We start from the raw sequence: 14,419 nt of genomic DNA, 5'->3' as shown, positions 1-14,419 counted from the left end.
TTCTCTCTTATTAAAATATCAAACACAATCCATCAAATCCATCTCATCCAGGCTTTAAATTTTAAACCTGGCCAGAGCTGAACCAAGATTTTATTCAGCTAGTTGAAATACATGAGTTATCCATGAATACAGACAATAAACATAGATAGATAATATATCTGGTTTTACTTAATTACAAGACTGAAGTACACAGTGCTTTGAACTTGTTTGTTTTTATGTTTTTATGAGATCTGGAAGAAGTAATCCTAAGTGAGAAAAATGGCAAAAAGTAAGCATAGGTTTAAGGAGAGGCTGATGAGACACATTAGGCAAAGAATAAGAATAGGTGCTCTCAGGATTTGCCTTGACCTTCATTCTCAATACTCTACAGTGTTTTTGTTTGTACATGTCTCCATTTTTGGGCTTTGGCTTAAGCACTTTCCAAAACCCTTTGATTTGAGGCAGTAGGTATACCGAAGCATTTTTGGATCTTAGATCTATTGAATTGTGAAGTTTCTTTTCTTAAAATATTTTTACTGTAATTTATATACTCATAGTTACACATTTAATAGTACAAACATAATAACATACCCATGTACCCTCCATTACATATAACACAAATAAACTTTTGTCAATCTTGAATTAGCTATGTTTTAAAATAAATATATTATTAATTATTACTGTACTCAATTTCCTCCCTTCATTCTTCTCCTTTTGCCAAAGTAAACTTTAATCTTTATTATATACATGAATAACAATATATATATTGTTGTATGATTTAAAAAATATGAGTAAATGGTGTCGTCTGGTATGTAGATTGCTTACTGTTTCATTTGTTGTATTTTCTAGATTTAACCATATAAATATATTAAATCTAATTCATCCATTGCTTCTAGTTAGTAAGTTTCTTTCTTAAAAATAATTTTTAAATTTTGAAATAGTTTCAGACTATTTCAGAAAAGTTATAAGAATAATACAAAGAATTCTTAGATACCATTCATTCAGATCCTGCAGTTAACACTTTATCACATTTGCTTTATCTTTTTTTCTCCCTATACATTTACATTATTATTATTATGACATTCAGTATTAGTTTCAGGTGTAGTAGTTCATAGCATAGTGGTTAGGCATTTATATAATTTATGAAGAGATCTCCCTGATTTGTCTAGTAACCACCTGGCACCATACATAATTATTACAATATTACTGACTATATTCCTTATGCTGTACTTTACACCCCATGACTATTTTGTAACTACCAATTTGTATTTCTTAATCCCTTCAACTTTTTCATCCAGCCTCCGATCCTACGTCCTATCTGGCAACCATCAGTTTGCTCTCTGTATTTATGAGTTGTTTCTGTTTTGTTTGTTTATTTTGTTCTCTAGATTCCACATATAAGTGAAATCGTATGGTAATTGTCTTTCTCAGTCTGACTTATTTCACTTCGTATAATATCTTATAGGTCCACCCATGTAGTTGCAAATGGTAATATTTCAATCTCTTTTATGGCCTAGTGATAGTGTATTGTATAATATATATGTACCACATCTTCTTTATCCAATCGTCTATTGTGGATGCGTAGGCTGCTTCCATATCTTGGCTGTTGTAAATAGTGCTGCAATGAATATAGAAATGCATACATCTTTTTGAATTAGTGTTTTGGATTTTTTCAGATAAATACATAGAAGTGGAATTACTGGGTCATAAGGTAGTTCTATTTTTAATTTTTTGAGGAACCTCCATATTGTTTTCCATAGTGACTACCACATTGCAATCCCGTAAACAGTGCATGAGGATTCCCTTTCCTCCACGTCCATGCCAGCACAGTTTTTTGTTTACTGATTCGGTTTCATTAGTTGTAATCAGTTTGTTCAGAATTTCTGTTTCCTCTTGATTTAGTCTTGGAAAATTGTATGTTTCTAGGAATTTATCATTTCCTTCAGATTGTCCAATTTGTTGATATAATTGTTCATAGTACTTTCCTATAATCCTTTGTATTTCAGTGGTGTCAGTTGCCACATCTCCTCTTTCATTTCTGATTTTATTTATTTGGGTCTTCTCTCTATGTTTCTTGATGAAATGGATTAAAGGTTTATCAATTTTGTTTATCTTTTCAAAGAACAAGGTTTTGGTTTCATTGATATTTTGTATTTTTTTAAAACTCTATTATTTCATTTATTTCTGATCTGATCTTTATTATTTTTTTCTACTCACTTTGGTCTTTGTTTGCTGTTCTTTTTCTAGTCCCTTTAAGGGTAAGGTTAGGTTATTTATTTGAGATTTTTCTTGTTTCCTTAGGTAGGCCTGCATTGCTATGAATTTCCCTCTTAGGACTGCTTTCTCTGTTTCTCATAGATTATAGTGTTTTCGTTTTTGTGTGTCTCAAGGTATCTTTTGATTTCTTCCTTGACCTCATTGTTAATCCATCCATTGTTTAGTAGCATGTTATTTAGCCTCTATGTGTTTGTGTGTTTTTCAGTTTCAGTTTTTTTTTTTTTTTTGTTTTGTAATTGATCTCTAGTTTCATACCATTGTGTTTGGAGAAGGCATTTGATATGATTTCAGTCTTCTGAAATTTATTGAGACTCGTTTGTTGACTAATGTGGTCATTTTGGAAAATGTTCCATGTGCATTTGAAAGAAAACATATTCTGGTGCTTTGGGGTGAAATGCTCTAAAAATATCAATTAATTCCATCTGGCCTAATGTGTCATTTAAGGCTGCTATTTCCTTGTTGATTTTCTGTCTGGAAGATCTGTCCATTGGTGTCAGTGGGGTGTTAAAGTCCCCTACTATGACTGTATTACCGTCAAGTTCTTCCTTTATGTCCATCAGTATTTGTTTTATATATTTAGGTGCTTCTTTGTTGGGTGCATAAATGTTTATAAGAGTTATATCCTCTTGTTGGATTGATCCCTTTATCATTATGAAATGTCCTTTTTTGTGTCTTATTATGACCTTTGTTGTAAGGTCTGTTTTGTCTGATACAAGTATTGTTGCCCCAGCTATTTTTTTCATTTCTATTTGCATGAAATATCTTCTTCTATCCCTTTACTTTCAGTTTGTGTGTGTCTTTCTATCTGAAGTGGGTCTCTTGTAGATTGCATGTCTTGTTTTCTTATCCATTCAGCTACACTATGTCTTTTGATTGGAGTATTTAATCCATTTAAATTTAAAGTGATTATTGATAGGTACCTAGTTATTGTGATTTTATTGTCTATATTTATGTTCTTTTTCCCCTTCTTAAAGAAATCCCTTTACCATTCTTGTAATACTGGTTTGGTGATGATGAACTCCTATAGTTTTTTCTTATCTGGTATATATTATTATTTTTATTAAGCAATTTGCCCATTTTTTAATTGGATTGTTTGACTTCTGTCACTGAGTTGTATGAGTTCCTTATATATTTTGGATATTAACTCCTTATTGGAGGCAGTGTTTGCAAATATCTTCTCCCATGCAATTGGCTGTCTCTTTGTTTTGTTGATGGTTTCTTTTGCTGTGCAGAAGCTTTTTAGTTTGATATAGTCCCATTCATTTATTTTAGCTTTTACTTCCCTTGCCATTGAGGTCAAATTCATAAAATCTTCTTTGAACCCAATGTCCATAAGTTTAGTACCTATACTTTCTTCTATGTGGTTTATTGTTTCAGGCCTTATGTTTAGGTCTTTGGTTACTAGAGGGAAAGCAGGGAGGAGGATGGTAGAAGAGGGTAAAGGGAGTCAAATATATGGTGATAGAAGGAGAACTGACTCTGGGTGGTGAACACATAATGCAATATATAAATGATGTATTATAGAATTGTATACTTGAAACCTATGTACTTTTGTTGACCATTGTCAATCCAATAAATTTTAAGTAAAAAAAAAAAAGATCAGTGTACTAGGTACATGCATTGCTACCTGGGTGTCACTGGTTCTAGGCCATCTCAATGGACAGAGTTAGAAATCTATATTTGTTTCTTCTCTGTCTGTCTATTAAACACTTTGAGTTTATACTAATACCTCCAATTTCAATTGAACAGTACAGGTTTATTCTAGCTTTTCCTTTTCCATATTTGAACTCTCTTCTCCCACAGTGAAAAACCTGGTTCTCATTATCCTCAACATGTTTACTTATTTGCTTAATCTTATAAAACACTGAGAGCAGTTGCAGAATTGCTAACCCATCACTGTGGAAAACAGACTTAAGAAGGTACAAAGCTCTTATTTCTAGGTGACTTTGAGGCTCCACACAAGCAGGAAGTGAAGGCTAAGGCAGACTTTAAACTACCTATTTGTGTGTGGAAGGTGTGCCTCAACACATGCACAGAGCTCCTCTGCGAAGGTTGGAGATTTATTGGTTCAGGCATTTAAGGAAACCTCTATCCAACCATTACCTGACTATTCAGCTAACCAGCCTGAGACTTCAGTGGACACACGTGACAAAGAATACAGAATTTAATGCATTAGTGTAGGAAAAATCACTAAATAAACAAACAAACAAACAAACAAAAAACGCTCTTGGGGTGGGGGAGAGTCTTATTTCCAGAGTTGCCACATTATATCATTTTAAAGGTCTAATATTGAACAAAAATTATGATACATGCAAAGAATGAAAAGATATGGCTTAAATAATTCTCTCATTACTGTTAACTTATATCAAAATGGTATTCTTGCTTTAAAATTATATTTTGATATATACCATTTCTTAATTTTGGAATAATATGTCACCTATTAGAAAGCCAGAATAATTCCTCCAATCTTCCCTAGATGTACAAAACCTTTTCACATGTGAATAAGCATTACTTTGACATATAAAATTTGATTTCTTTTTGGGTAAACTATTATACATAGAAGATAGAAACAAGAAGAAAATTTATTCCATAATTTTAATAGGTTAATTTATTTGATGACTTAATTCAGTAATTATTGAGTCAATCCAACTTGTATTTATTGGAATAAAAATCTACATCTAATTTAAAAAAACATTTAAAAACATAGATTTATATGTAAATTAAAAACATAGTTGTTAATATTCAAGAAGATCCCACAAAGTTCAATTTGAATTGAACTGTGATATTTTTTGAAATCTCCTTTTTGAATTTGAGAGAACTAAGTAAAGCTCAGTAGCCAAAAGCTTATTTTCTTGTTTTCCCTACAGCAAAAAACAGTTTCCTCACTGACTACTGTGAAGTTGATACTGTAGTAATGTTAATTCATACCTCATGCAAACCTCTGATAATTCTGTTTTCTCTAGATGCTTTTTGAGATAATACTATATGTGTGCTCAGATTCCAGATGTGAATATTAATAGAAAATTAAGAAAATAATCTAATACATGGATAATTATTGTGGTTCTTCCCTGAACTGGTGAATAACATCTGCTGAAGTTATATAGCTTAAATATAGAAGCAACTCTGAAATTAAGAGTTGTATAAGACTCTAACCAACAAATAATAAGTTTTAGCTGTACTTAATCTGTAAAAAGAAATTATATTTATAAGTTATTTTGTATAACATTTTGATTTGTAGAATCTAGCTTGTCTCTCTCTTTTTAGAAGAGCCCTAGTGCTTTAGCAGTATCATTATACATTTACTTTTCAGAGCAAAGTTTGCAGTTGGAATTATGACACTGACATGTTTGCTAATGATAACATGCTGAGAATTACCTGTGTGCTGCCACACTGGAAAGCAGTCCATTAGTGTTTAAATTGATGCACTTTGCGACTTTTAATTCTTCATAAATTCTACTTTCATATTTAATTATGGAAAAGACTTGGGGGAAAAGTTGCATAGTTGTTTCTTCATTCATTTTATTGTCACTGGGAGTGACAGTTAGTAATTCTTCTTCAAGGTATATTCCAACATTCACTTAAAATAATGCAGATCCATGCTGAGTTTGCTTCAATTAAGTCATATTTTATTTGCTAATGATTTTCCAAGTTGACAATGACCTTGAAGTTGATATTGTCAACACTTCTTGACATAAAGAGTGTGATTTAGAGCTAAGAGTGCATCAATTTATTCATTTTCTGTCTGTATTTTTTAAAGACTTTTAAATTTCAGATGGAACATTTACCTGAGTACTGCAGAGGTTAGCGAGTTAAGTGCTTTTCAATTCTCATGACTTAAATAAAACAAATTTTAGTGTGTACACAGGAAAAAGATTTTGCTAATGTCTTGAATGGTGTGTGTGTATGTATATGCATAATCTTTCCTTCTACTGGGTTACCTTAAGAATTGTTAAATAATGTAAATTAAATAGCAAAATTGCAATAATGTAAATTAACCCAAAGAGAGCTTCCTGGACATAATTCTGTTCACGGTCCTGAAATGCTGTGTTAAAAGAATTAATATAAAACCTTAACATGTATTTTTTTGGCTATAAAAGAATGATGTAAAAGATGACTTATAAAAATGCTCTGTTTTAAATATTGATTTTCTTTTTTTACAAACCTATAGGCTATAATAGTAAGTCAATATATTAGATATGCTTCTGCCTGAAATATATAAAATATCTAACATGGCTATATTAGAACAGAGTTCTACATCTGTGTACTTCACTAGTGATTATACTTAAAATCTGCACGATTATAAAATTCTGCTTCATTTCTAAGTAAAATAAAGTACAACACAAATGAGAAATTTTGTTCTTTCTTCCATCAAAACTGTATGTGTACTTTAAAATCCACGGCTATATTAGGTAATTCCATTTGAAAGGTAGTCTAGAACACTTAGTTTAGCAAGAGAAAGTATTGTTCTTTCTTTTCCTGAGGCTCTACAGGGTGCAGCCGTCTTTGGAGTTGCCACTGACCCAAAGGAACAGGAGGCTTTTCAGCTACTCTAGTGGGTGCCATGGTTTCTTCCAGTACTCTTCTACTACCATCTGCTGCTCTGCTGGACATGTCAGACTGTGCCATTTTTCTACGCTACTCTGCTAGGTATTATAGCATTTCTCTCTGCACTCCAGACCCAAAGCCTTTGGATGAGCCTATTGCCTTATTTCCTTTTGTGTTGAACTCAAGAGTGCCAAAGTAGTGTATGCTCTATGTGTGATAGAGCCTGGTAGGATAGCTCTTTTAATTTTTATTCATAGCTCTGTTCTAGGACTGACAGAGGTCTGGGTTTGGGAATCCTGTATCCACTAGACAGACAATCTCCTTATAATAGTATTAATACTACTACCACTACTGCTACTAATATCTTACTTTGATATAGTGTTTGATAGTATTGTAGTTTCATAGTGTGTTAAACCTAAACGTCCATAGTGAAGAGAGGAAAATACCCCTCTGCTCTTTGTGGTGCAATTCATTAGAAAAGATCTGCATATCAATTAATATAAGCATATTGAGACCACTTACAGTGCTGGACATATTCCTAGTGGAAATAAGGATTAATACTTTTTATTTATCTAACAAGTTTTCGCAGGCTTCATTAAATTGTGGGTATAAAGAGAGTCACAGTTATGTTAATAACACAAATATGTATTTTGTCTCCTCTTATTGTGGTAGAGCACCACCACCTTCTGCAAAGTTCCCTTTTCCGAGTTTCTAGAAGCCCCCAGAGGCTGTCACAACCAGGCTCCTGAACAAATTTGTTTCCACTGAGACAGCTGCTCCTCCACCAGTCATCTCAGTCTCTTGCCAGATGGTGCTCTCTGCTGGGCATTTCCACCAGTGTACTCATCACAGCTAACGCTGCATGCTGAGCTGAGTGAAGCCCGGAGAACAATACTCTTCCTTCCTTTTGTTATATTCCTTTAGAGGACTCTAAAACTGGTGCTGATTTTTACCAGTGTTTTAATGAAACAGGTCTTTTAGATTTTTATCATAGCCTGTTTGCACTTTGCAGGACACAGGCAGAAATCCACTGGGGACTGTCTGTTAGGAGACAAATTCAGTCAGCAGAAAATAGTATTTAGCACTGACACTAAGATTTTTTTACTGGGCGAGGGTCATGGTTAGCTGCTTTCCATAGGATTAGTTTTCACATTCACTGTCGGGCAGTTTGCTCTATTAGTTCACCAGACATTCCAAAATATGTCTGAATCTTACTTGGACATAGCTGGTAACTCCCTGTTTCTCTCAGCTCTAACATTCTCCACCATCCAAAGCAAGGAACAAGCAAGGAGATTTACTAAAATCAAAACACGAGAAATCTTCAGAGAAATTATAATTCCATTTCTCTATGAGATTGCATCTATGAAAAAAAGAATCAACAAAGGTCTCTCTTCACTCTATGCAAACATCTAAGTTCTGACAGATTGTGTTGGCCTCTGTTTAATTCTCTAAGATCAGGTGGTGTGGAAGAGAAAGTTTAGTTTTATTGTGTTTGCATTTGATAACATCCGAGGGCTAGTTAGTTGTTAGTGGTAAGTTCTAGGAAGTAACACACATTTTCACATAGTAGGGAATTTTAGTGCTGTGCTAGCTTCTTTTTGTGTTTTGTTGTGGCATCCCAAAGCTTTCTGGAGTGGTGCATTTCTAATTAGAAAGTCTGTCCTCATTAGGAGCTAATGGCAGTGCTTCATTCATTTCCGGTCACCCATGCCAAGAAGAGAGTGGGTGTTAGTATTCTCTTTTACCACTTCATGTCAAAGCACTGGTGCAAATATTTAAGGGTATTAGTAGTTTCGAGATTGCTCCCTACTCATTACCAAGAGTCCATCCGATTTCCTATTTTTGTCTTTCTGGGGACATTAATAAGGTTCAGCTGAGGTTCTTTTTACATGCAGTGAAGTGTTTTTCTGGTTCTAGTTTCTGCTGTGCTCTGTTTTTCAGAAATTCCTCAAAGTTTTGGAATGTGAATGACACTTTGTCTTAGTTTCTAGCACTGATTATTTGTGTCTATTTTATACACTTTTTATATTTTGGTGGGAGTGGGGCAGATACAGGTTTAATTAACCATTTTAAACTGGAATTATACTTTTTATGACAAATATTGCTATTTGCTTTATTATAGTTTATAATAGTAATAGAGAGAGGTTGGTTCCACTGTTCTTGAATAGTAATGGTTACTTAGAACAACTAACACACTTATGCAGTTAAACTATAAATTTATGTTATGGGGATTTTATTCAGTATCATATTAATTGTTTTAATAATTCAAACTTATTTTAAAACTTATTTTAAAAGTGTATTTTTACAAATATGAATTAAAAATGAATTAAATAGACCAGAGTTTACCTTTTACCATCAGTTAAAAGATGAATTTATTTTAAAACATTCTTAAATGATTGCTCAATTTAGAATGTAGTTGGGTCAACAGAAGAGAACTTTTGTAAGGGAAGCTACTGTTCTTATACTAATTTATTTTACTAAATTATATTAATGTATTTTATGGGTTTTTAATAAAACCAGGTGCTCTAACTTCTCTAAAGTGAACTTTTTAATGGATCATGCTTAATTTTGATATCTATATAGTGGATGTAAAGGAAAGATGATTGATTTCTCATGTCATGAGTAATTTCTTTGGCATTAAAAGACTGATCTTGACCTCAACATTAGTAATAAAATGAAATGGTAGTATTTAATTTATTGTCATATATTTGTTACTCTTTGAAATGTTATAGTTTTAAATATCAGGTAATTAGAAGTTATCTAATATCTGTTGATGATGTTTGAAATTTAATTTAACTTCTTGAAATTAATATAATTTCTGTTTAATTTAAGTCATCTTTAGTAGGCTTTCCCATTCCCTAAATCATAAAATTTGTCCCCCTCTTTTTAAAAAAATGTTGAGTAGCTCATTTTCTTTGCCCTTAAGGTTTTAGATTGCTAAGTGGACTGCCGGGAGAGGAAATGCTAAAACTAGAGGTACTTCTCTAGGAATTCTGGCAGACATAGGAGTGAAATGGGGCATAGCAATAATAACTTACCTTGAGATCTTTCAAGGAAGACTAGCATTTACTAGTGGAACTCCTTACCTAAGGTTATCCTTGCTTTAGATTTAGACTTAAATATAATTAAACAGTTTCATAGCTTATTTAAGTTATCTCTCATCTTCACTTTTTTTTTTCTATAGGATTTTTCTAATGCAACTTTGAAATACAAGGGAATACATTTTGGCAACTCTTTGGGAAGACTAGAGTTACCTATAAAGTCAGGGCCTGGTCCTGGACAGTATGATATAGTTCGGTAAGTAAAAAATAAAAAGTATGCCTTTAATATAATTCTTGACTATATTCTAACAATTTAGACTAATCTATGCTATATGAAAGGAAAAATCAGTATAAAATCTCCAAGAAGTAGTATGTTTTGGAGTAACCTATATGAAAACTATTGTTTTTTGTGAGCTAGATCCTATGCTACCTGCTTTACATATATTACCTCATTTAATCACCACAAGTCTCTGTGTAGTTACTATTGTTGTACCTATTTTATTAGTGAAAAATGCAAGGGTCAAAGAGAATAAATAACATATTCCAGATCATGTGGCTATTAAGTGGCAGGGCTAGACTTAGAAGTCATTCTTGGTGTGCATCAGAGCTGTAACATTAGATTGGAGGTAATATTAATGAAATTTAACTAGGAAATACATTTCTGCTAAAATAACTATGTCTTTAGTTTCTCCTACTCATACAGTAAGGCCTTAGATTTGGGTCCATTGAAGACAAAATTGAGTAACAAATACCATGTTGTTCTTAGACTACCAATCCATTTCATCATTAATTTTCTTTTTTTCTTTTTGATCAAGGTCCAGGTTGTCTGCCTGATTCTTTCTCTCTCACAGAATGAGTTTTCTCACAAGAAGTCCCATAGTGATTACCTATCCAAGTAGTTTGTTAGACAGATTCAGAAATATCTACATACCAGTGGTAGATATGACTTATGAGTAGACTCTTGTTGGACTCCCCTGCTACTGTTCATTCATTGAACAAACATTGTTTGAATTCTTGCTATGTGCTAGTGCTAAACTTAGTAACTTAGAATAAAAAGAGTAAAACATGGCCTTTGTTTTGGAGAGTTTATATACTATTCTATTGTCCTTTCATTTTTTTATTCTCCTAATATGGGATAGCCACCTTGTATTTTTATTCTTTTGGTAGTTATACTGGAACTTTAAATATATATTTAGCTTAATGGGGTCTAAACTTAATATCTTTGTCATTCTTCCAAACAAAACAAAGTCTGTTAAATGTGCTAACTCTACTCATCCCCTTGACATATGCTTTTGTTATACAGGATTCAAATTTTATCCTTCTTGTCTTTCAGTTGCGCTGGTTTGCTTATCTATCTGTCTGTCTGTCTGCCTGCCAGTTTTATTGAGGTTTAATTGACATAAAGCAAAATTAATGTTTTTTAATGTATGTAGTTCTGATGATGATTGTTTTCCATCCATTCTACAATACTTCTCACTGAGTACCTCAGGCATAACCAGGACTCTATCTAATCATGTTGCTCTGATTTTACGTGGTATTTTTTTTTTCTAAAGCACCTTTACTTTTTCAACCCTGTCCCATTCCCGTTCTTCTGCTATTTTTTAATATTATTTTCTTTTTGATCTTTGTCATTTTCCCTGTGTTTTGCCTTCTTTTATTTGTATTTTTATTTTTGCTTCTAGGAATCTATCCATATGAATTGCATTCCAGACTACTTCAGTTATTACCATTTCCATTATTTCTCTGCTCTTTGGCTTTGCTGTCTTGTATCTTTTATTTGGAGTTGTCTTGGTTTCTTCTGGCAGCTGACATTTTCTACCCCTTTTTAAAAATTTTTGACTTTTGTTTTATTGGGTCAAGTCAGAATTATTCTTGGAGATTTGATATAGTGTAAAGTAGAGATACTTGCCCATTGTAAATGGAAAGATGAGCTTACAGATCTCTGGGAAAGATTAACCTAAATGATATATGACCTTTCTGATGTCCCAAATATAAATTTGTTATCCGTAGAACTATTCGAGGTTTTGAAAACAAATTTATTTGTTGAATTTTGTGTGAAAAAAAATCAGTGAAATTAGTGTTTAACAGTGAAGTAAGATGTTAAATGAGTATGTAAATCATGGCAATGTCAAAGAAAATAATTGCAATTATGCAACTTGAGCATTTGTCTTTATATTTTTCTTTAATATTATTTGCTTTTTAGTCTGCTTATGTTCAGGATAGTTCACTGGAAATGTTTAATGTGAGATTTAAAAAAAATTTTTCTTTAAGAAATAGAAGAAAATAGTAGATAATCAGTATAGCCGATTTAAATATAAGTCTTATAATAATAATAGCTAACAGTTATTGTGAACTTATTATGGGCCATGTATGGCACTAAACACTTATTATCTGCTTTAATCATTACTACCTTGAGAACTGTTTATTACTGTTTCCAATCAGGTGAGGAATCTAATCTGATGCTTAGAGAAGTTAGGTAATTTGTGTAACATTACACAGCTAGTAGGTGGCAATGCTGGGATTCATATCAGGCTGTCTGACTCCAAAGCTTGGGCTCTTAATTACTGTTTATTTAGTTTCTTATTCTTTCTTGAGGTTGTATGAATTTCAATGAAGCTTCCCCTTCATTTTCAAAGATCTTGCTTTATGCTCTTTTCCTGATTATTTTATGATATAAATAGCATAGAGCTATTTTCCCTATTATATTAGTAATAATTGAAATACTAAACAATTTGAAATTTTAAAGACTTTTTATTATAAATAGAATATACAGGAAACTTTTGGTAGCTTTTTATGTAAACTCATGACATAAATCTTCTATTTTCTTTTCTTTTTGGAGTCGTTATTAGAATGTGTTCATTATAATGCTCTAAATTGGAAAATGCAGAACTAACCAAGATAAATGAATATATTCTATAAAATTTAGAATACATTGGCCTAATACATCCAGATAATGTTTTTGTTGCATATTTTTTAAGCAGAAAATATTGGTGTAAAAATATTTTGTTGGTTTGTTTAAATATTTATGCATTTGAAATTGAGAACTCAATTTCTTTTTAATTTTCTAAAGGAAAAAGACACCACATTATGAAAATATTAACATCAAGAAAGATCAACAGAAAACTTATTTCTCACATCTACCACGATTTTACGAAGTAATAATATTACAGGAGGAAAAAAAGGTAAGTTGAAAAGTAACTATTTCATTTGCTTTTTAAATTTTAAGATCATTGAATCTTACGACAAGGTTAAAGTACTCCTAGATCTACTGTGCCTGGTAACTAGCTAGTTGTCATTCAATGAATATTGTGGAAGAAACTCTGCTTAAAATCCCCATCAAGTGATTACCGTCTCTGCTTAAACACCTCTTGTGATAAAGAACTCACTAATCCTACAGTTTCTTATTTCAGTAGTGGGCAACTCTGTTTCTTACAATTTTCCTTCTTAAACTGACTTAAATTTACCTGTCTGTTGCCTACTTATTCTTTCTTTTCCTACGACTTTTTAATCTCCTTGTAAATCCTTTCTAGTATGGATAAATATGTTCAAAATATCTTTGACTGTTCTCATTATTTAACTGAACAGGGATCTCTTCAGTTTGTGAATCTCTCTCTTTAAAAAAAACAAAACAAAAACAAAAACAAACAAAAAAGCAAAACAAAACAAAAAATACGATACCAGAACCAAGCATAATATTCTTGGTGTAGTACCTAGTAAGATTTTTCATCTTCCTTGTTCTGGATAGTGTGTATTTATTAATATAAGGCCCACTCTTCCATTAAATTTTTTTGTGTGTTTATGTTTCAGTTTACTTATTTAGAATTTGTAGGCAAATAAAGCCCAGGATTTTAATTCCTTTGAGTATATTATATTTGAAGTTAAAAACTTGAAGATTCTAGGATAACATTTTAAAAATGGACCCATTAAGAGTAAGGATAAATGATATTTGGTTGAAAAATCAATACTATTTCATTAAGAATTTTTTCTGCATTTGATTTCCTTGGTCGTCTCCTGAATATTAATCAGCAATGAAAAATATTGTTTATGGAAATATTAGAAAAGCACACAATAACAGAATAATATAGTACAGTTGGTTTCACAGAATAACAATTATAAATCTCAAACAGGATGAAAAAGTGTTAATTTAGAATTACGAGAGATACTGGTTTATAGTTGACTTGTAATGTATTTGTCTTGTTTTGGTATTATGGTAGTGCTGGCCTCATAGAATGAGTTAGGAAGTGTTCCCTCTGCTTGTATCCCTCAGAAAAAGATTGTAGAGCATTTATATTTCTTTTTTAAGTATTTGGTAGAATTTGCCAGTAAACCATCTGGGCCTGGTGCTCTCTGTTTGGGAAGATTATTGATTCAATTTCTTTAACAGATATAGGCTTATTCAGATAATCTGTTGCTTTTTATGTGAGTTTGGTACCTTGAACTCATTTAAGGAATTTGTTCATTTAATCTAGGCTATCAAATGTATGGGTATAGAGTTGTTCATAGTGTTCATTTATTATCCTTTTAATGTCTATTAGATCTGTAGTGATGTCCCTTCTTTCATTTCTGATACTAGTAAT

General features: G+C 32.0%; 1 protein-coding gene across 1 annotated transcript in view; it reads left to right on the top strand.

Annotated features, from left to right (window-relative positions):
- Positions 1-14,419, top strand: part of STPG2 (sperm tail PG-rich repeat containing 2) — a 444,557-nt gene that overhangs the window by 12,813 nt on the left and 417,325 nt on the right. Inside the window, exons 4-5 of the mRNA XM_033106649.1 lie at positions 9,986-10,098; positions 12,913-13,024. Coding sequence (XP_032962540.1) covers positions 9,986-10,098; positions 12,913-13,024 — 225 coding nt within the window. The remainder of the gene's footprint in view (positions 1-9,985; positions 10,099-12,912; positions 13,025-14,419) is intronic.

This window comes from Rhinolophus ferrumequinum, chromosome 5 (genome assembly GCF_004115265.2).
Source record: "Rhinolophus ferrumequinum isolate MPI-CBG mRhiFer1 chromosome 5, mRhiFer1_v1.p, whole genome shotgun sequence".
In the NCBI taxonomy this organism is placed as follows: domain Eukaryota; kingdom Metazoa; phylum Chordata; class Mammalia; order Chiroptera; family Rhinolophidae; genus Rhinolophus; species Rhinolophus ferrumequinum.
The sequence above is the reverse complement of the archived record's forward strand: the minus strand, read 5'-3'. Positions and strand labels throughout refer to the sequence as shown.